At 34.3% G+C, this 23826-nt stretch overlaps 1 protein-coding gene across 2 annotated transcripts in view; it reads left to right on the top strand.

The window, feature by feature from the left end:
* Window positions 1-23826, top strand: part of FAM126A (family with sequence similarity 126 member A) — an 89924-nt gene that overhangs the window by 32832 nt on the left and 33266 nt on the right. For both annotated transcript variants that reach the window (XM_043871858.1, XM_043871859.1), the window contains exons 2-7: window positions 6687-6765; window positions 12266-12367; window positions 16656-16835; window positions 17698-17778; window positions 18301-18416; window positions 18795-18890. In XM_043871858.1, the coding sequence (XP_043727793.1) occupies window positions 6715-6765; window positions 12266-12367; window positions 16656-16835; window positions 17698-17778; window positions 18301-18416; window positions 18795-18890 (626 nt within the window). In that variant the 5' untranslated portion in view covers window positions 6687-6714. The remainder of the gene's footprint in view (window positions 1-6686; window positions 6766-12265; window positions 12368-16655; window positions 16836-17697; window positions 17779-18300; window positions 18417-18794; window positions 18891-23826) is intronic.

Genomic DNA, 23826 nt, shown 5'->3' with positions numbered 1-23826 from the left:
ACTTTTTCCTTTTATGAAATTTTAAAAAACTTGTCATCTAAAAGAATTTATAAGCTTTATCGTATTTAGATTTGTTTCAAACTGGCTTGACTTGGTAATTTAAAACTGCATGAATGCCAGTTGAAATTTTTACTTTTTATAATTTTATGGTATAGTTAAATATTTCTATGAAATTACAAATTTAATTAAAAATATTTCTATATTGTGCTGAGGATTTTTGACCCCATGGAAAGACAACGAAAATGCTTGAGTTTATTACTGTGCTTAAAACACGACTAATGATAAGTAAACATGATTTGAATTTTCATTCATGTTTGTAATTTAGTACTATAATTATTTCCCTTTTTTTAACTTTCAGCAACTAGATAAGAAATCTCTTCATAAATTAGCTTTTTTGTCACCTCCGGTTAGTGGAGAGAGTAAGGTGTAATGGAAGAGAATTTGCTCCTTAGGTTTGCGAAGCCCTTGCATAATGAAGTATTATGAAAGTATTGAAATTGAAGCTTTAATAACAAATGGTGTAGAACGTTATCAGAAGATATGAATATGTGCTTGTGTGTTGATGTACTTTAATGGTTTGTTTTTGAATACAGTATCTTTTGGATTGGATCCTAGAATAGAAATACATCAGAGCTTCAATAATTTTTAAACAATTTTGAATTTCTAGAAAAGTTGCAAAGATCGTACAGAGAATTCCTGTGTACTCCACACCCAGTTTCAGTTTCTCCTAATGTCATGTTATCATTGTATATTTGTCATTACTATTACATTGCTGTTAACTAAATTTCAGTCTTAATTAGAAATTCACCAGGGCTTTTTTTTTTTTTTTGGTGAACTGTCCCTTTTCTGTTCTGTTCAATATGATCCAGTCCAGGTGACCATATTGCATTTATGGTCGTGTAGTGTCACCTTAGGCTCTCTGGCCTATTAGAGTCTCTCGGTATTTTTGATTTTTCATGACCTTGTTCATTTTGAGGAATATAGTTCAGATATTTTGTAAAATGTCTCCAAAATTAAGTTTCCTCTAATGTTTGTATCATGATCATACTGGGTTTATTGCTTTTTAGAAGTAATATCACAGAGATAAAGTAAGTGCCTTTCTCATCATATCAAGGGTACATGATATTCAGATGCCATCATGGGTATTGTTAACCTTGGTCAAGCCAGTGTTTATCAGATTTCTCCGCTATAAAGTTACTGTTTTCCCCTTCTCAATACTCATCTTTGGAAGCAAATCACTATGACCAGCCCATTTTGGTCCATAGGGAGACATGGACTAAACTTTCTGGAGAGGGACGTATCTACATATATTATCTGAAAGCAAGGCTTGTCTCTTCTTCTTTGATATTTGTTTATTTAGTCATTTATTTATTTCAATATGGACTTGTATATTTATTTTATACTTTGGATAATAATTCACTACTATGTTGTTTGTTCTGTTGTTCAAGTTGTTCCAGCTTTGACTGTTGGGTGTTCTCTCAGGTCAGCTCAATGAATTAATACTAATATTTAAAATATTTTAAAAAATGGTCCTGACCTGAATTTTTGGTTTAGGTTATAATCATATGACTGAGTTGCTGAGACAGGGAAGAAGACAGTATTGCTGGAGGAGATTTTTAGGAATTAAGAGTTCACTGAGTGAGAAGAAAAAACCCTAAGATATTAAATAAGAGTAATTTGAAAGCATGACAATGAGCCGAGCTAAAATCATCTAGAAATGAAGGAGAGGGATGACTGGAGGGGAGGGATTGATTGATAGATGACAGCTACATGCGTTTTGGAACAGCGTTGGGTGGATGGGAGAGAGGGAGATTGATCTGAAATGGTAATATTACGTTTAGGGCCAGTGGTTTCTTCCAGGGATATGAGAGGAAAGGCAGTCACTCTTTGAGAAGCTTTCAGGGAAAGCGGGTATCTTCAGAGAAGAGCCAGGCTTCTTGTTAGAACAAGAAGAAAGTGACATTCAGAAAACTGTTGAGGGTTTAGAGGGTTTTGCTGGTGACAGATTGTTAATTTCAGAAGGCTCAGCGAAAGAGAACTTCCTTCCAGAATTAGAGTGGAATAGGAGATGGGGATGAAATAGAGGGCCTGCAAAGAGCTATGAACATGTGCAAGTGTAACCTGGGAGCTGTAGTTTCTAGTGGTTCCTGACATCAACAGGGGGAGGGAAAATGACATTAATCCTGATGGACCTGCTGTGAGAAGTGGTGGTGGGGCCGTGAGGGTTCAGGGCAGAGGAGGTGCTCTGGAGGGCTGTTCTTTTGGGCTCTGCAGAGGAAGGCAGAGAAGCATGCGGAGGGACAGTTTCACTGAGTATTCATGTAAACCTAGATCTGCGGTTGAGGGCTCCCATTTGACCTCTAGCAAGTGAATAAGAGGCGCGGGGTGGTCTGGTGTTACTACTGTGTAATTTGCTGTTGTTCAGTTTCTATGTTGTGTCTGACGCTTTGGACTGTAGCATGCCAGGCTCCTCTGTCCTCCATTATCTCCAGGAGTTTGCTCAGACTCATATGTCCATTGAGTCGGTGATGCCATCCAACCATCTCATCATCTGTCGCCCCCGTTTTCCTCCTGCCCTCAGTCTCTCCCAGCATCAGGGTCGTTTCCAGTGAGTCAACTCTTCGCATCAGGTGGCCAAAGTGTTAGAACTTCAGCTTTAGCAACAGTCCTTCCAGTGAATATTCAGGGTTGATTTCCTTAGGATTGTCTGATTTGATATTCTTGTAGTCCAAGGGACTCTGAAGAGTCTTCTGCAACCCCCAAATTCAAAAGCATCAATTCTTCCTCGCTCAGTCTTCTTTATGGTCCAACTCACATCCATACATGACTACTAGAAAAAAACATAGCTTTAAGTAATATACACACAGAAAAATGCACAAATCATCTGTTCAGTTTGCTGAATTTTCACAAAATGAACACTCTTGTATAACCAGCTCTTATCTCAATTACTAGAACCCAAGAATTAACTCCTTCAAGAATAGCCACTCTCCTAACTTTTAACACAATTGATTAATTTTGCCTGTTCTGCAAGTTTATATAAATGTAATTATATAGCATGTACTCATATTTTTTTCCTTCCATTTCCCAATATTGTGACCTTAATGTAGTTACAGTTTGTTTATTGTCATTGTTGTATAGAACTCCATGTATGATATACTATAATTTATCATTTCTACTCTTGGTGGACATTTGGTTTCTTTCTAGTTTTTGACTATTTATAAAAACTGCTACTCTGAATGTTCCTGAACACATCTTTCAGAGACATACATCCACATTTCTGTAAGGTATATTTTTATGCATGAAATTGTTAGAGTGTACATGTGTTCAATTAGAGGGTATTAACAAAGTTTTTCCAAGATGCTGTATCAATTTACATTCATGCCAACTGTGTATGAATATTCTGATTGCTTCATATCTTTTTCAACATTTAGTATTGTCTCTTACATTCTCACCGTGTGTGTGTGTGTGTGTGTGTGTGTGTGTGTGAGTGTGTGATATTTCCCTGATGACTAACAATCTTGAGTACCTTTCATATATTATATTTCCATTTGGATAAGTGATGTGTTTGCTTTTCCTATTGAATTTTCTGCCTTTTTCTTAATAATTGATGAATTCCTTCTATTTCTGAATATGAGACTTTTGACAGAATTGTTAGTATCTTCTCCCACTCTGGTTTTGCCTTTTCATTCACTTAGTGGTATCTTCTGGTGACTAGAAGTTCTTCCTTTCCCCTGCCCCCGTTTTACTGAGATATGATTGCCAAATAATTATGTATTTAAGGTATACATGATGTTTTGTTATACCACAATCAAGGTAATTAACAAATCTATCACTACACATAATTACCAATTTTTATGTGTGTAGTGAGAACACTTAAAATCTACCCTCCTAACAGATTTCAAGTATACATTATTTTATTAGCAAATTTCAAGTATACATTATTTTATTAGCATGGTTACTATGCTGCCCATTAGGTTACCAGAACTTACTAATCTTATAACTGAAAATTTGTACCCTTTGGCCAGCATCTCCACATTCCTCCACCCCCCACCCTCCCCCCTCCCAGCCCCTGGAAACCATGACTTTACTCTCTGTTAACATGAGTTTGACTTATTCTACACACAAGTGAGACCTTGAAGTATTTGTCTTTATGTGTCTGGGTTATTTAACTTAGCGTAAGATTCCCAGATTCATCCATGTTGTTGCAAATGGCAGAATTTCCTTCTTTTGAAGGCTGAATAATATTCCATTGTATGTTTGTGTGTATATCGTATTTTCCTTATCCATTCATTTGTTGGCAGACAGAAATTCTTTTAATGGAGTCCAATTTATAACAATCCCTTCATGATTAGTGCTTCTGTGTCTCTTGTTTAATTTTTTTTTTTTTTGCCTACCCCAAGGTTTTGAAGGTATTCTTTTATGTTCTAAAAGCTTTGTTTTGCTTTTTAAAATTAGATCTGTGATCCAACTGCAACTGCCTTTTGCATATGGTGTTAGCTAGTTAGTTATGGTTCTCTTTCTACCCCCTATTCCATGTAGCTGTCTAGTTGACCTAACCCCATTTTTTATAAAGATTACTCTTTCCCTACTGCATTACATAGTCATTTTGGTCATAGGTCAGATCATCATGTATGTATAGGTCTCTTTCTAGCCATTCTGCTCTGTTCCATTGGGTTTTATTGATAGTAATAATATGATAATACCACACTGGCTTAATTACCATGCTTTTAGTAAGTTTTGTAGTAAGCCTTAATATTTAGAAGTCCAAGTCCTCCAGCACTGCTGTTCTTTAAGATTGCTTTGACTATTCTCAATCCTTTTGCATATCCCCCTTGATTTTAACCTTTTAAAAGTTAATTTTAATTAGAGAATTATTTTGAACTTTTGTAAAAATTTTATCTTCCCAATTCTTTGTAACTTCTGGTTCTATTTGTGATTGCTTTCTGTCTTAATTTACTAGATGAGCAATGGATAAGTAAAAAAGAAAACTCATGTGTACTTATATTTACCTTGCTTCATTTTGCTTCACAAATGTGTATAACAGGATAAAAAAAAAAGTAGATCTAGGTAGAAAGAAAATAAGGGAACGTGTGTAATATAATATTATAAATAGAATTAATCCTAGCCACTTTTTTGTGGGTAGAGTTAGGGCAGAAACTTTGACTCCCATTTTATTAAAATCAAAGCAAAGAGAATCTGCTAGGAGATTCACAGTATCCATAATATAAAAGCAAACCAGTTACTCTAAAGGAGAATTTTTCATTGAATTGAAAACCAAGGATGTGAATATTTTGCTCCTTTGAATTTTAAAGGGGATAACATATGATCAAGCAGGGTTTTCATAACATTTTGGGCATAAACTCAAAGTGTGGTTTATGTGAATGAACAGTACTATAAAATGAATAATACAGTACAAATAATGTGGTTTTTTAATAGTTTGGCTTGATCAAAGGATAAAATTTAGAATAATAAAAGGGCTATTTTTTAATCCTAAAAAAGTAAAATGTATATCTCTCAAGTAATTCTTCATATATGAATAAATGAATCAACAAATGTATGTATTTTCTTAACCATTTTTAATAGAAATTAGACAATAGAAACATTAGAATGTATTCTTTGCAAGAACCTGTGTTGTTTATTTAAGATGTATCTGTATACTTTGATAGACAACTAAGCAAAAGTTGTATGAGTTGATCGTCTTCAATAATAGTATTGCGTAGTAAAACAACACTTTTATTGCCAGGTGCTTTTATTTACATTTTTTCATTTAATTTTCACAGTAATCCATTGAAAGTATGTACTGTGGTTTTCCTATTTCATGAATGAAAAAAGGAAGGCAAATAACTTGCCCAAGTTTATACTACAAGTAAGAATAGAATTAAGATTCAGTTTCTGTCAATTTTGCCTCAGTTTCTTCTACATGATAATTCTGATGAATATTAAGAAGGTTAATGCAGGGTTTGTGCCTGACTTAGGAATTTAGCAAGTTCAGATAGAACTAATAAAGTTTTCCCTCAAGAAACAGTCCACTCTCTTACAGATGGAGGTGTGAAGAAAACTATATTGTATGTTGACAGAAGTTTTGCTTGAGATAAATTTGTTTTGCATTTCCTTTAACTTCCTTTTTTATTATTTATACTTAAGTAAATTCCAATCTTATGAATAGCTGTTATTGCATATAGTCATTATTTTGGATATTACCACTTTTACTTCTGTTTTATGAATATTAAGCTTCCAGGAAACCAAGTGGCTTGCCTAGATAGTTATTGTACTAAAGAACTGAAATATAAGCAAATTAAATTTTCTATAAAGTCGTTTGGATGCATGTCTTTTATATTTTCACAATTTTAAGATGTTTTTTTAAGTTCCATTATCTCTTTGGAATTATTTAATTTAAACTAAGGAAAAATGTCCAGTATGTTTTGCAGCTGACATTACTAAAAGCTGAATGAAAATTGAAGAGCTAATTTCATCATGTTATAATCATTTATACTTTTGTTATGATTCTTGCATTTCAATGCTGTTTGTATACATTGATTTTTGATAGTAACAGTAATTTATGTTTGAAACTTTTAATTTCTCAATAAAAAAGTAGCTAAATTTTATAGGATCACTTCTATCCTTGGTAATCTGACTATAAAGAAAATGTATTAAATATTTTAGCATTTTTCTATGTTAATTTTCAGGTTGAAGATTTAGAACAGATGTGGAAAGATGTTCACTTCAGAGAAAGGGGTTGTGGAGGAATGGTTGTCGGAGTTTAAGGTAATATTTACTGTTTTACTATAATAACTATATTCCAAAGAAGTTTTATCTGGGTTTTAAATTCCAGTGGCTTTCTTTTTTAATGACTGAAAAGCTAAATATCTGTGGAAGCAAAAGAATATTCCAAAAAACTTATTGGGGAATTATTTACACATAATAATCTTTCTGAGGAAATTGATTTCTTTGCCAAGTGGTTTAAAGGTTTGTCTTCTCCCTTTTATGGCAACATCACAAAGAATGATTCAGGTCTCTGAAAGTTGATGTCACTCTCCCTAACCACCGTGAACGATTCATGGCTGAAATGTTTCTCCCCGTTTGGGGCGGCAGGGGAAATGGACGTGATCAGCGATGAGCAGAAGATGGGAAGATACTTGCACAACTTTCTATCAGTGCCTCTTTCTTTAGTTGGCTAACCCAGTGCCTGTAAAGGGGTATATAACTTTTGGTTAGTGGATCAAAAACAAAACCTCTGTTTGGTTATCTTACGAACTCTTCTCTATGATAGCTAAAGTTATGTTTCTTTAACCAGTTAAACTGGAGCTTCCCTGGTTGCTCAGTGGTAAAGAATCCACCTGCCAATGTAGGAGAGACATGGGTTTGAACCCTGGGTAAGGAAGATCCCCTGAAGAAAGAAAGGGCAACCCACTCCAGTATTCTTGCCTGGGAAATCCCATATATAGAGGAGCCTGGTGTGTGGTAGACCAAGGGGTTGCATGACTTAGCGACTAAACAATAACCAATTAACCACCTTCTTTTTGTCCTCTGTCTCATTGTTACACATAATTATGTCAACTTCCTGATCAGGAACCATGAAAAGTTTGGGCTGACACTTTGGTTTTTGTTTTTTTATCTAGCTTGATTAGCCCAAGACCTTGGACAAAAGTCAGAGTTATTAGCTTGCTTCAATGAGGGACACCATACAATAGTTACTGTGTAGGCATCTCACTGAACAAAAAAATAAAATCATTACAGGATTTGGAGGAAAGGTGTTCAGATGAAGTTTAAATGAAATAGTATTTTGATAGGCTCAAGACAAAGCAGAGCTATGTGTAATGGGGTTAAAATCAGACCTGGATTGTGAAGTGGACCCATGGTCATATTGTCCTTAGAAACTACAAAGTTAACATCTGTGTGGAATGTTGGGTTCAGAAACCCCTAATCTGAAGCCTGGTTCTCTGTGTCTAGGTGACTGATATCCTCCAGGCAGGAGTCGGATATTTCATTCTTATCGATACATGTTTAAAAAGCAAAACTTTTGATATCTCTGATTTTAGATAAGAAAGCTCCTCACTGAGTAAGAATACAGAAGTCATTCAAAAATGGAGGTTCGAGAAGGAGAGGACATACGTATACCTATGGCTGATTCTTGTTGATGTTTGACAGGAAACAACAAAATTCTGTAAAGCAATTATCCTTCCATTAAAAACTAATTTTTTTTTTAATGGAAGTTTTTATGACACTTTTCAGCTGTAGTATGTCCTTGAGAGAAGCAATGTTTCCTGTTAATTTTGTAGCTGGCTGTAGCCGTTGTTGTTATCTCATCCTGATGAATGAAAAAGATTTTCATTTTGTCAGCTTCTGTAGTCATAAATTATCTTTCCATGGATCCCCTAATTCATAGAGTGATGTAGTTATGCATGCACCTATAGAAGTTCACTGTCTATAGTCCACTGCATACAGTGCCGTCTATATATTTTAACAGTTTGAATAAATCTGGTGTGTGCCTTTTTTTCTTACATAAGTTGTCTTGTGTTTTTAAGCTTTTTTTCTGTTTCATGAGAGTTTAATATGGTTCATTATCATGCTTATTTTGGCAAGTTGATGAAAATTGTCAAGTTTAACAGCTGAGTACCACTTCTGGGATATTCTTCTGTTTAATGGTGAAGTAAAATTTGCAAAAGGAAATATAGCCATTAAGCCATTTTTCAAAATGGGAGTTGTGGCAAGAGGGCATGATGAAGGATGGGGAACATAGAGGAGGAGTCAACTATTAAGGCAAATAATTGAAAGTTATGGCTAATTCTCTTCCCTTATCATCTGTTTGTTTATTCTCTTCCATTCCTGGGAAGTAAACTTTTTCATTGAGAGAAGAGAAGTAAAATCCTGGACCCCATGAACTGAAAAGTTATTTAACTTTCCCCTAACCATCCAAAAGTAAATATAGTCAATTTGATATAACAAATGATACAAATTTTTGTCAAGTATAAGGGAAGATATTTCCTACTCTTTGGTTTAATATGGTAGGCATTTCTGAAAATTATCTTGATTTGTGTTAATGTGCATTGAATTCAGCTCTGTTTATGTTTGGTAAAGAGGTTAAGGTTACCAGACTAGGTTAGCAACATACTAAAAATAATAGAAAATAGGAAAGTACATAAGAACAAATCTCTTACTTTTAAAATTAAAGTATCTTGTCTTTTGAAATGATTCGTGATGTTAGTTACATATTTTGGTTAAAATATTTAAGAAATAAAATTTAGAGATTATTTATCTGTCATTCTATCTGAGTTTCTGCTTGGTTGTTTAATTTAATAATAACCGTGGTGCTAATAAGCCAAGGTCATCATGATTGATAAAATAAGTGGTACAGGGTACTTGAGACTGAGAAGTCAAATTTTTCCTCTAGGTGGTTTTCCAATGTTGGACAAATTGCATAATTTCTTTGGGTTTCAATATCCTCACCAGGAAAACTGAAATAGGTGGTGTGTGAAGATGATTTTAGCTTTACACTTTTCCATGGGTGCAGCCTGAACCTCACTCAGCATTCTCTCAAATGCACAAGATGACGTAGTTTGTGTTGTGCTTTTTTTTTTTCTTCTTTTTTCTTTTTTGCCTTTGGACAAACTAGCATCTACTCCAGCTTTGGGCCCTCATTAATATTCTCTTAGTATACCAACAAAGTGATTAGACTCAGACTTCATTATTTTAAGATTTCATGAGTTGTTAGTTCAACCTCTATATTTCAAATACTTATTTATAAAGTGTTATCTTATAGATTGTATTGTGTTTTTCTTAATGTTATGTGTAGATTTATATAGCAGATTTTTTAATTTTCTGGTAGTCACTGAATCACAATATGTGACTCAAAATCTAGTCTTACATGTAGTGTTGTTGGTCAGAGTTGTTTTATTTATTGGTTCTCTATCCATCTGTCCATCTTCATTAATTCTCTTCCATCTAACCTGTATCACTTCCTTATATTTTATAAAAGCCATCTGCCAAATGATACTTTAATATGAAGCATCTGTCTTCAAATTTTGCCAAGGCTAATTTCTTACCATACTATCCCATTATTACTTCTTTTGTCTCTAGTTCTGCCTTCTTCAAAGTGAGAAAACTTAACTAGTACTTAAGAAGGCCAGTACCTTTGAACTAGTACAATGTAAATTTAAAGGTTTGTTGTAATGATATTTAAATCCATAGGCTCTTTTAGATCTTAAGGTTTTCAAAGCACTGTTCATAAACACAGCAATTGTATTTTCTCTCCTTCTATTGACAAAAGTTAACTTTTCTCACATTCACAAAATGAAATAATGACAGAATTTTTTTTAGGAGACCTTTCCTCTCATTTAGCAGTAGTAGCCTAGGCCCAGAATATTTTCTAGAACTTGTCTTTTCGGAAAAGAACTGTGCTGTTACTTTTGGCTATTTCACAAAAAACATTTTACCTCATGAGGGTTAATTGGTACATAACTGAAAATTGTAATTCACACTTTTAATGACTGTTTCAGTTTAGGCTAGATAGTGCATGTAAAAATCTTTTTATTCACTAATCATTTTTTAAGATTTATTTTTCAATTCACTTAGTTTGAAGTTTTATGTTTAGACACACATGTGCACACATGCACACACACACACATTAATGTGTTTTATGTATATAGCTTAGGTTCATTATCTTCCAGGCAATTAGACATCTGTTGTTTACTTGACAGTTACTCCCTTTTATATAAATTCCACCAGTATTAGGTTACTCTTGATCAAATAACAGAAATGGAATGTTGCCTGGAGATGTAATGTTGTTACATGCTTTTGAAATATTGAAGAAAGCCCTAATCTCCTCTTTATGTAAGCAGTTGCAGTGAAACTCTCTCCTCCCCACCCGAAGAATGGTGGAAGGTTCCCAGATAGTTCACATTTACTTAACCATTCTGGTAAACAAAACTGTCCTATTACATTAAAAAAACAGTCTATTCACTTATATATCCTAAGGTGAAATGTGACCTATTTTTCAAGAATCTACTGAAGAGTAACAGCGACAGTATTTATTTCTTATTTTGTTCATCTATTATGTAATGTCTGCAGCAAAGATTTGAGTACAAGGCCTTGTGCTAAATCCTGTGGGTGGAGAGATAAGATAGTTCTTGCCTTTGAGGAATTCACAGTAAAGTTAAAATGAATAAAATATCCTTATTATAAACATGCTGTTTGATTTTCTATGTCTATTTATGCATACATACACCTATATACACTAACCATAACCCATTTTAAATCATAAAATACTAGGATATGGGACATGGAAGAAATGATGTATATCTTACAATGGCTATTAGGAGTATCTTGAGACATCATATCTGCTGCGGGATGAACATTGTTGATTAGTTGGTTGGTTGATAGAAATACTTTTCCTAGGAAAAAATAAAGACTTGGAAGACAGAAATTGTTAAAGAAGGTCATACTCTAGAAGGATAGGTTTTTGTCATTTGTTATAATGAAGTTGTTGTTGTTATTGTTTTCAGATTTCCCTACTACCTTTACCCAAAACTGTCTGAGTTACTACTGGAGTTTTATCTCTTCCCATTCCTTTCTGGTCATGGTGTCCTTTCTGAAAGGGTGACCCTGCCAAACTGTGGTTAGTTGTTGACATTTTAAATGGCATTAGGGAAATTTGTTGGTAGTGTGGCTATCTTCTTCTCCGTTCCAAGAAGTAGAAACTTCCCCCTAGTTCTGTAAAGGAGAACAGTCTTACCTAACAGTCATTATATGATCTGTGGCTTTAAGGTTTGAAACATTAGATCCTTACATAACATGTTTATTAAGAAACAGAATAAAATACTGTTAATGAGATTGGTAACGTGTATGTTGCTACAAAAAAATCTCTGGCTTTACAAATGATTCGTATTCTTATTTCCAACTCCAAACTCTGATCAAAGATGCATTGTTGATATTAATTTGTATCCCTGTTGATGTTGAGGATTAAATGTATCTTTTGTTTTATTTTTACCATTTTTTTTGTTGAGATATTGTTCACATAATGAAAAATTCACTGTTTTCAGGTGATAATGCAGAGGTTTTTGCTGGTTTTAAAATGTTGTGCCGTTAACACCATCATCTAAGCCTAGGATATTTCCATCACCCCCAAAAGAAAATCTGTATCTAGTTAGTCACTCTCAGTTCTACCTCTTCCCAATTCCCCCTCCCCCTGACAATCTGCTTTCTGTATTTGGATTTACCTATTTGGGACATTTCATAAAAGTAAAGTGTATTTTTCAAATTTGTTTAGACGCTACCGGAAACATCTTTACCAAATTATGCTACAAATTTGAAGGAAAAGAGTTCTTTAGTTTCATCTCTCTATAAAGTTATCCAGGAGCCACAAAGTGAGGTAAGTACTCTAAGTACTCTCAGAGTTCATCATGCTAATAGTTTTCATTTGATTGATTTTTAACTTCTTGTGAAATGTAATACATATATTTTAAAAAGTAAGATAAGTAGAGTTTTTAAAACTGTAATATATATTTTGGAGTGTTTAACTGATTCCTTTTGAGAAATGAATAGAAAGGTAAGAATACTTTATATTCAGAAAAATGGCAGAATAAAAAAAAATTATGATAAAATGAGCTCCAATGTATCATCTCTCAGGCCAAGAAATAGCATCACCATATTCCGAAGCCATCTCTGAACATGTTAGTGCTCATCTTTCTATGTATTATGTATGTGTCTGTCTGTCTCTCCATCTGTGGGGATAATCTTGGAGAACCTGGGTCACTGCATTCATTTATTCATTCAGCAAATATTTGTGTGTCCATTATGTGTCAGCTGCAGTGCTAGGCAACAGAAAACTCAAACAGAAAACTCATCAAAGATGAGCAGCACATGGCCTGTGTCCCAAAAGAGGAAAGGGAGAAAATAAGTAAATACATACTTTCAGCACAATGCTTAACTGAGTCTGGATGGATTTGCACACGTTTCCCAGGTGTAGAAAGTTAAAAGTAAAAGGACATTGCAAGCTGAAGGGAATAGCATATGGAGGACTGAGAAAATGCACGAAATCTGAGTAGCTAGTAGTTTGGTTCTGGTGGTAAGTTTTTCCCAGCCCTTGCTGCTTTTCTCTGCCTTCCCCTCTCCTGCATTTCCTTTGCATTTTTAGATAGCAAATTTAGTTTGAAAGTGATAAAGTGAACTCTACTCCCAGATTCTGGTCCTTATAAATCCTACCATTCATAGTAGAAGTAGATAAGGATTGGAAATGGTGAGGAAAGTCAAAATGTATGGCATGTGGATAAAAGCAAATAATCTAGTTTTTAGCCTGATAAATGTTGTAAAGACAGTGTGTATCCTGTATTCTTAAAGAGAAAACTCAGTCTTAAAATGTACTCAGAAGTATTTCTCAGATATAACAGTATGATCTACTTTTCGGGCTTCCCTGGTGGCTCAGCTGGTAAAGAATCCGCCTGCAATGTGGGAGACCTAGGTTCGATCCCTGGGTTGGGAAGATCCTCTAGAGAAGGGAACGGCTACCCACTCCAGTATTCTGGCCTGGAGAATTCCATGGACTGTGTAGTCCATGGGGGTCACAAAGAGTCTCCTTTTGCTCTTTAGAATATTTTGTATCTTAATGTGGAGATACAGTATTCCTGAAAAGTTGATATCATTGTCTTTTGGCACATTTGAAATATTGATTCTACTTTATTTGAAATCTGGGAAATTTGATATTTGGATTTTTGAAAATAGTACCTTTTCATTATGTGGTTAAATTCATTTGATAAATATTCATTGAACACATAATAATGTGTCAGAAATCACTTAGAAATGTACAAAGTAGAATAAATTCTTTATCTTATAGATTAGAACTTATATTCTGGTAGGTAAGATAAACATTAAACAAACACCTAAATGTATAATAAAATGTCAGTGGTAAAACTATGAAGATAAGAAAGCAGAGTAGGGGAAGTATATGTTGGGACTGAGGAGGTGATGGTTGAATGAAGGTCTGAATGAATTAGAGCAAGAAAATAAAACTGGGGGCAAGAGCTTTCCAGAGACGAAACAGCACAAAGGCCCTGAGGTAAGTATGTGCGTCAGGCTTAAGAAACTCTAAGGAGGCAGTTTATGGATGAAGTGAAGTTTCCTTGACTGGTGCTTTTAATTGACTGTAGCTTTAAGATAGGCATAGGATTAGAGGCTAAAAATGCTTAGGTTTGTTAGGAAGCCAGCTGTTTTTTTTTTTTTTGAAGGGGCCACATGAAATCTTTTTGGTGTTCTAAACATAGGGAGCCCAGAGTGAGAAGTCAGTTCACTGGCTGCTGGCACCTAAATAGTAGTCCCCTCCAACTTCTCTGTATCTTTGTCTTACCCATATATTTTCAGTAATTGTTCAATGAAAAAAAAAGTTTGGAAAATTCTCTTGTAAATTTACCCAAAGTTAGCTTTTTCCCATCTTCTTTAGTCATTTAAAGGCATTTTATGGTACATTTCTTATTACCATTAAAATTCTCTTAAGATATAGATTCTTACTTATGAATGGATGATTGTAAAAATTCATTTATAACTCAGTTGTTATAGAATTTATAATGTATTTTAGAAGGTAAAAAAGGTACATGATGATTAGACTATAGAAGGCCATTTAGCATATCAAAATTATTAATACTTGAAGTACAATTCTCTCTTAATAGTACTATGAAACCTACCTAATCAAGTTTAGTAATGTTTCCTTGAGAAAATACATTAAAAAATTTGAGCAAGACACTAGGAATGCAGCATATTCTAATGCCCCATTATTTGTCTCAAATATAATCAGGTTAGATAAGTTCAATACTGCCTGTGTTTCCCACATTGTATGTTGTCTTATTCTTTTCTGACATTTTTCAGGTACGTTTATAAAGTAGTTAAAAAGTCTTGGCTTCAGTCTGACCTTCCTGAACTGTGTGATTATTTCTGGTTTTGGTAGCTTCTTTCTCTCAATTTGCTTAAGTAGAAAGAATACATTGTTAGGGTAAAGACATTGCACCCTATAATATTGTGGGAATTGAATGGGTTTACATATATGAAAGTACTTTGCAAGTGTAAAACCCTGCATAAATATTGGTATTTATCTCTAATGGTTTGACGTACTTAATTTCATCTAATCTTATTGCAGTGTGTAACTGCTACATCCATTTTGAATCTATCTTCGTTTGGTTCTGCTTTCATAAATCAAAACTCTGTTTTAGATGTTAAACGAATTTAAAAGACAGTTTGGAGTGTTTTAATTAAAATTGATTATGTGCTCATGCAGACTATTGAATAAATTTTCAGCATAAAGTTTTATAAGTTTACAAATATTTGTTAGACTATATTAATTGATTTAATTAAAGATTCCCTGGGTATTTAGAGATGAGCAATGTCACACCATAATTTACAAGATTATTGGGACTGGTCCACAAAGAAATTTAAAAAAATTCCGTTCTGAAAGCTAAACATTCCCATAGCAGTCTTTCTTCCACTACCCACCTCTTCATTCTTCTAAATTAATTCCTACCCTAAAAACTTTTCATGCAGTCTTTAAGTGGCGTTACTTTGCCTCTGACCCTTCTGTTTCCCGTTACCTTTGCCGTGCCACAGTGGACACCTCTTGCCCTCTAACAACCATTTTGAGGATGGAAATACGTTCTTGAACTGTAAGAAGATAGTATTTCAGTAGGAAAGACCAATTTTGTCAATGTTTATTTTTGTTGTTGTTGATGTTTATTGAAGTACAACTTTTTCTTTACCTTGCATAAATAATTCTGACTTTAATTTTATCAAGTTTACTTTACATATTGAACTTTTTTGAAATCAAGGCATCCACTTTAAATCAGTTTTTGTTCCTTCCAATTATTTGCAGTAGAAAATCTGTTTCCTAAGTTGATCTAAATCTATTGCCTAAGTTGAGGAAGTGAATGAACTCCTGTTCACTGAAAGTATAATAATAGCCTGTTTGAAAAATAGTTTGAAAAATAGCCCTGTGAATCTCTTGACATATTTGTGGGTGACCTGTGTGTGATTATTGTATATGCTTTAAAGATACACTCATCTCTATTAAATGAATACCTGTGGGGTTGTTGGGAGAAAAATGGTTATCAGTAAGTCCAAATGACGTCTAAAACAAAATGACAGAGGTGTTTAGATTGTCCAGGGGCAATTAGTCATAGTTACAGTAAGAAACTAGATCTAGGGGCTTTATGTTATTCAGCTACTCTACATACCAGTCATTAGAGTCAGATGCTACCTAATTATAAGCTCAGGAAGGCCGGGTGACAGTAACTACCTAAGATTCCCATTTCAATTTCTCCAACTCAGTAGCCAGTCATTTGTATATTGGCATGTTTTATCTGGAAGAAAGGATATTAAGGAAGAAAATTTATTTATTTTAGGACGTTAAAAAGATACAGTTTTAATAACAATGCTACTTGAGAGTTACAGAATGTTTTAAACTTTACAGAGTACCTGTGTATACACTTAACTTTGCAGTTTGGCCTTCCACTAGAATTCCTGGTTTACTAACTAGGTTAGCTGTGAATAGTCTTGCTGCCAAAAATGGAAATGGTTGCATATTTCAGTAATTACCAATCAGGAAAATGCTTTATGTTTTATATATCAGTGTCATTCAAATACAGTCCAATCCTTCAGTTAATGTTTTGTCTTTCTTCCAGTTGTTGGAACCTGTCTGTCACCAGCTCTTTGAATTCTATCGCAGTGGAGAGGAGCAGTTGCTTCGATTTACGCTGCAGTTTCTTCCAGAACTGATTTGGTGCTACCTCGCCGTCTCCGCCAGCAGAAATGTGCACAGCAGTGGATGCATTGAAGCTCTTCTTCTAGGGGTTTACAATTTGGTTTGTATTTAATGGAGTTAACAAAATGTTTTAAAAGCCAAATATCAGCAAAAATGAATACATAATAGCAACTATTTTTCATTTTAGTAGAGCTAATGTTTGTTTTTTTAATTACATCAGATGACTCATTGCTCATTCTCCCCAAAATAACCTTATGGAGGCTAAAGGCTGTATGGCCAGACATACAATTATGTAAATACACATTTTTACTGATTGGAGACCATTTAAAAATCAGACCATTTAAATTCTTTAATGGAAATATTTGAAAATATCAGTGTTAAATTTTTAATTTTTTAAACTTAAAAGCTACTGTCTATAAATTATTGTGACTTTCACAAAAAGTTTGGAGAAAAGATTTAAATTAAGATCTACCACTAATAATTATATAAAATCTGGACTGTCTCCAAAGCTCACACCATGGATTTAATATATAGTTTGCATTACTGATAATGTTTGTATATAATATTAATATTATATTAAATATTTTAGATACATACTCAAGGTTTGTACTTTTTTAAATGGAAAAATAATTTAAGGATCATTTTGTAATATGTTTCAGGACTGTGTTAATTGATTTAGAAAATGGAACTTTTTACATGAGGAAAATCAAAGATAATTAAGACAAGACATCTGCATTTCAGCCTTAAAACTATATTACTTACATTTTAAGGAGAAGGTTAACTCCTAATGTTTATGAATAATGGATTATCATAGTTTAAGATTTTAGTTGACTTTAAAATTCCTTTCTTTTCAGGTCTTTTTTATTTTCACTAACAATTTATGTGTAAAAAATAAATATTTAAATTTATGTGTAAAAAATAAATATTATGAGACATTTTCTTTCACTTTCTTTTGTTTGTAGGAAATAGTTGACAAACAGGGACATAGTAAAGTATTGAGTTTTACGATTCCATCTTTATCCAAACCATCTGTATATCATGAAGTAAGTTACATTTTTATCAAAGTAAGTTTATTAGTCCTAAGATTTGCAGTTGCTGTAAATTAGGGTTTGGTTGGTTATTGAGGTGAAAAATTTGATCAGTTTGCTAGTACCTTAAAAAGTATAAAATTTCACACAAAGTATTTTGCTATTCCCAAAGTAAATGGGAAATCAAAATCATTAAAGTTTAAACTAAAACCTGATTGTAAAAGATCTATTAAAAGTATTAATTTTGAATATTTTTCCCTTTATCTGACAAATAAGATTAGATTTTATGTGTGTGTGTGTGAATTATGTATTTCTGGGGTAGAATTTTTGAAGTTAAACTATTTTATATTTCTATTTGTGGTTTGTTTTTAGTCATTTGTTAAATCTTTGAGCAGAATGCTTAGTAGGCAATCTGAATATTTCTGAGATATATGATGTTTATAGCAGTCATTCTAAATATATATATTAGTATATATATTCTAAATACCACACGTTAAACAGAATGGCTTTTTCTTTATTCACGTGTCTTGTCTTTAGCCTTCTAGCATTGGGTCCATGGCTCTGACGGAGAGTGCCCTATCCCAGCATGGTTTGTCAAAAGTTGTGTACAGTGGACCTCACCCCCAAAGAGAGATGCTGACAGCACAGAATAGGTATACCGTGGGGACATAACCTACTGTTCTACCATGCAGACTTGTAAAGAAATTATGTCAGTAGATTTATAAATAATGTTTAACGAGTTGTGTATAACAAGTTTTAAAATGTGGAGTCATTTCATACAAGAGAGACACCCCATCTTCCCTGTTTGTCACTTAAATTTTGTTTTAGATGTCATCTGGCGCATTGAATTTTTAAGGTAATTTTCGTATGACTGTTACTTCTTTTTCCTTTTGGTTTTGTATTCTTGTTGGTGTGATTATATTGGACAGGTCTGTTCTGTAACACAATACCCCTCCCCAGTGCTTGCTTAATTATAACTGACTTCTTGGAATTCTCAAGATTTGTAAATAACTCTTTTGGTTTGTTTTTAGGTTTGAAGTGTTGACATTCCTTTTGTTGTGTTACAATGCTGCCTTAACCTATATGCCCCGTGTTTCTCTTCAATCACTGTGTCAAATTTGTTCAAGGTAAATTCAAATGTTTTTAGTGTTGAAGTATATGAATCTAGTATTGCTTGTTTGTTACATATCTACGTTATTTTTTGTTTAATCATTTGTTTGAAACACTAAATAAGTTAATATGAAGCTGCACCTAGTCAACATACAGAAAACTCTCTAAAGACACAATGAAGTCATAAAAAACACAACAAAAAGGATAAAACTGAATAACGATTCAATGGAAAATTTTGATGAGAAAAGGCTTATACTGTACAGTTAAAAGTATGGAACTGTTATGACCTTTCAGTTTTTGACATGGTTTCTGTTTTGTTTGCTTTTTATCTGTCTATCTTATCTAGTTAGTTATTTTTATTGTGTTCTAATTTGGTACCAAGAAATAAATAGGAGATACTGGTTTTTATTTTTATTTTTTATTATTTTTTATCTTTTTTTGAGATACTGGTTTTTAAACTTTTCTTGTTAAAAAAAAATTTAGGCAAGAACTTGGTTAAGTTCTTGATTATGTTAAATTATGATGATTGTTGGGTATTAATATATGCAAATATTTAAGAATTCTGATTTAAAAGAGTATTTAATGATAGTATATATGGTGTGATTTCAACATTAACTGAATATGACCAGAGTATTAACAGTAGCTATGTCTGCTTGGTGGAATTATAGTTTATTTTAATTTTTTTCCTGTGTGATTTTCTGTCATTCTCTAAATTTTCTGTGTTGAACATGTTACCTTTCTTTTGGCTGTGCTGTGAGGCTTGTGAGATCTTAGTTCCCCATTCAGGACTGAACCCACACCCTCAGCAGTGAAAGTACTGAGTCCTAACCACTGAACCACTGGGAAGACCCTGCCTTTTTTTTTTTTTTTTTTTTTAAGAAAAACAAGACAGAGAAAATGCCCTTTGTAATTCAAGTAAATAAGGGAAAATGTAGAATTCAGGAACTTGTAAAATAATTTTATATTTGGCAAACTTACTTAGAAAATGTAGCTTTGGGCAATTAATAAGAGGGAGGTTGCATAGAGAAGCATAATTTCATTGCCTGCCCCTTGGAGGATGGTACCAGTGTGCCGTCACTCTCAATTACTGACTCTTCCTAATATGTTTCTTGTTTTAAATATTTTAAAAGTGGAAGTGCCCAGGGTTTTTGAATTTCACAGATCTATAAAATTTCAGAAAAGTTGAAGTGGGTATTTACATGGTGTTGCCAACTTTTTCTTTTGTCAAGTCATTGTGGTATAAATATCTTCCATCAACATCATTTAATGAAAGGAGAATATTTTTTCACCCGAAAGGGGTAGAGTGGAAGGCTAGGACAACAGTTTATAAGTTAAAAGTGGGAAGTTTAGCACTTTTCATTTCTCATTTCAGTATGGTCCAGTGAAAATGTTACACAATAAGATGAGTGTAAGAACCAACACTTCAGAAACATTGGCTTAAGGAGTAACTCGATGCTGGAACTTTCACTTGTGGAACTTAAAACATACTACTCTAAAGCAGGGTCTTAGGTGGTAGGACCCAGGGATGTGTGTGTGTGTGCATGTGTGTGTGTGCATACAGATGTTCTACTACATCCACCTAAATGAGATCCACTGTTGATATTTTACCGAAATTACTGATGACGAAGTTAGGGGAAAAAATGTGTTGCTGGTCCTGTTTAACTCCAATGGACTGTTTTCTAAAAAATTACTTTTATCTTCTGGGTAGAAAATAGCTAGTATATCAAGTTTACCAAAGCAGGAAATTAGATAACCGTTTTTAAGAATACAAGTAGGGGCTGATTTTGAAAACAAAGAGAAACACAGATTACTTTAAAACTGTCTACAGGATACTGGCCAAAGAATATTTTAGTAGAAACGTATTAGGTTAACTCTGTGCCACAAGAAAACTCAAATGTATATTCACCAGCTATAAGAAAATGAAGGAGAGAAGAGATTTATATAATTCAAAAGACTTAAAACTGTTTAACAATGCTAACTCTTATGGCACAGACATTCATAATAGGATCTCTATCAGACTTATCATTTCCATCTTTTTTAGTTTGCTTTTGTTTTTGTTTTAGAGTCTCTATTATTGTATGATTTCAAATCTACTTCTCTTAATTCCTCATTTCCTTAGTCATTTATCAGATATTCTTTAATTAAGGTGTACATATTTTAAAGATGTATAGATAAAAGTTAGAAAGCACTAGGATGGGCTTCCCTGGTGGCTCAGAGAGTCAAGAATCCACCTGCAATGCAGGAGACCTGGGTTCGATCCCTGGGTTGGGAAGATCCCTTGGAGGGGGGCATGGAAACCCATTCCAGTATTCTTGCCTGGAGAATCCCCATGGATAGAGGAGCCTGACAGGCTACAGTCCATGGCGTTGCTAAGTCAGACACAACTGAGTGACTAAGCACACAGTATCCAATCAAGCAAAGCCTAGTCCGTAGCTAGGGAAGGGAAATTGGTTATAGAACTGAGGTGATATAAGTTTTAAGTGATTATATAGTTAAAGTATAAGAGCTTCCTGTTGACCTCAGTCCTGATGCAGGTTTTCCTGAAGAATAAAATAAAGTGATCACACTGTGCTATGGCTAATCAGGTTGTCTTGGCCCTGTGGCAGTTGTTTCAGGTTGCTGCTTCATTTGGTTGTTGTTAATGATTATGCAAAATGATTGACTAGTCTATCTAGGAGGACAGACTCATAATACAGCCATAAAAATTTCTTGGAATATATGAGCTAGGTTCAGTGACAGATGTGTTCCATTCTATTTTTAACCTTCTGATTATAATGAGTTGTGGAATTAAAACAATCCTGGACACTTCCCACCCTCCACTTATCTATTCTACTGGGCAAAAATCTGTTCAGTTAACTATAAGCTTTGCTTCTTGATTCAGATTGATGGCCAGTTTGATGCTTGTATTTTCCTCATACGTAGTGTGCACAGACCCCTGAAAGGGGAGATCTGAAAGGAGGCTAGATTGAATGAATTTTAGTCAACAAGTTTTTATCTTCTACTAGTACTAAATATTACATTGTTGTTGTTTAGTTGCTAAGTCACGTCTGGCTCTTTTGCAACCCTATGGTTTATAGTCCACCAGGTTCCTCTGTCCATCAATTTCCCAGGCAAGGATACTAGAGTAAGTTGCCATGTCCTTCTCCAGGGGATCTTCCCGACCCAGGGATCTAAACTACATCTCCTGCATTGCAGGAGAGTTCTTTACCACTGAGCCACCAGGGAAGCCCAAATAGTACATATGACCCTCCTAAAAGCAACATAGCCACCAATTCTACAGATAAGTTTTATTAGTACATTCCTAAGTCTTGTAAATTTGTGAAAATATTTTTCTTTTCTTTGAGCATCTCTTTTTTTTTTTTTTTTTTTATTTCAACTACAGAGGGCAGGTCTTTATTCCCAATCCCAATCCCCCCTCCCACCTCCCTCTCCACCCGATTCCTCTGGGTCTTCCCAGTGCACCAGGCCCGAGCACTTGTCTCATGCATCCCACCTGGGCTGGTGATCTGTTTCACCATAGATAGTATACATGCTGTTCTTTTGAAATATCCCACCCTCACATTCTCCCACAAAGTTCAAAAGTCTGTTCTGTATTTCTGTGTCTCTTTTTCTGTTTTGCATATAGGGTTATCGTTATCACCTTTCTAAATTCCATATATATGTGTTTGTATGCTGTAATGTTCTTTATCTTTCTGGCTTACTTCACTCTGTATAATGGGCTCCAGCTTCATCCATCTCATTAGGACTGGTTCAAATGAATTATTTTTAATGGCTGAGTAATATTCCATGGTGTATATGTACCACAGCTTCCTTATCCATTCATCTGCTGATGGGCATCTAGGTTGCTTCCATGTCCTGGCTATTATAAACAGTGCTGCTATGAACATTGGGGTGCACGTGTCTCTTTCAGATCTGGTTTCCTCAGTGTGTATGCCCAGAAGTGGGATTGCTGGGTCATATGGCAGTTCTATTTCCAGTTTTTTAAGGAATCTCCACACTGTTTTCCATAGCGGCTGTACTAGTTTGCATTCCCACCAGCAGTGTAAGAGGGTTCCCTTTTCTCCACACCCTCTCCAGCATTTATTGCTTGTAGACTTTTGGAGAGCAGCCATCCTGACTGGCGTGTAATGGTACCTCATTGTGGTTTTGATTTGCATTTCTCTGATAATGAGTGATGTTGAGCATCTTTTCATGTGTTTGTGAGCCATCTGTATGTCTTCTTTGGAGAAATGTCTGTTTAGTTCTTTGGCCCATTTTTTGATTGGGTCATTTATTTTTCTGGAATTGAGCTGCAGGAGTTGCTTGTATATTTTTGAGATTAATCCTTTGTCTGTTTCTTCATTTGCTATTATTTTCTCCCAATCTGAGGGCTGTCTTTTCACCTTGCTTATAGTTTCCTTTGTAGTGCAAAAGCTTTTAAGTTTCATTAGGTCCCATTTGTTTAGTTTTGCTTTTATTTCCAATATTCTGGGAGGTGGGTCATAGAGGATCTTGCTGTGATTTATGTCGGAGAGTGTTTTGCCTATGTTCTCCTCTAGGAGTGTGTTTAATACGAGTGTGTTTAATAAATGGCTTACCTTGCCTTTTGATGTTGAATATCAATATTAAATATGAAACTATACTAAGCTGTAAGTTAAACTCTCCCCCGTTGTCTAATCAACTGTACTGATGTTGTTCACTTGCTGAGTCACCTCACTGAGTAACTTGAATATGTACTGCTAGGGATTCTTGATCTGTGTGTTTTTTCCTGTATGAACATTCCTTGTTTCTGAGTCAGCCTTCTGATCACCTAATAGATTTCGTCTTGTTTTCTGTCTGTTAAGGACACCTTTGTGCAAAGACACCATCCTGTGGATTAATTTTTGTGACTGATGAGAGAGAGGGGAACAGGCTGCTAGCACAGTGTATGCCACTTTGTTATCATTCAGTAAAGGACAGCTATTATGTATTGTG

Source organism: Cervus elaphus, chromosome 18 (genome assembly GCF_910594005.1).
Source record: "Cervus elaphus chromosome 18, mCerEla1.1, whole genome shotgun sequence".
In the NCBI taxonomy this organism is placed as follows: domain Eukaryota; kingdom Metazoa; phylum Chordata; class Mammalia; order Artiodactyla; family Cervidae; genus Cervus; species Cervus elaphus.
The sequence above is the reverse complement of the archived record's forward strand: the minus strand, read 5'-3'. Positions and strand labels throughout refer to the sequence as shown.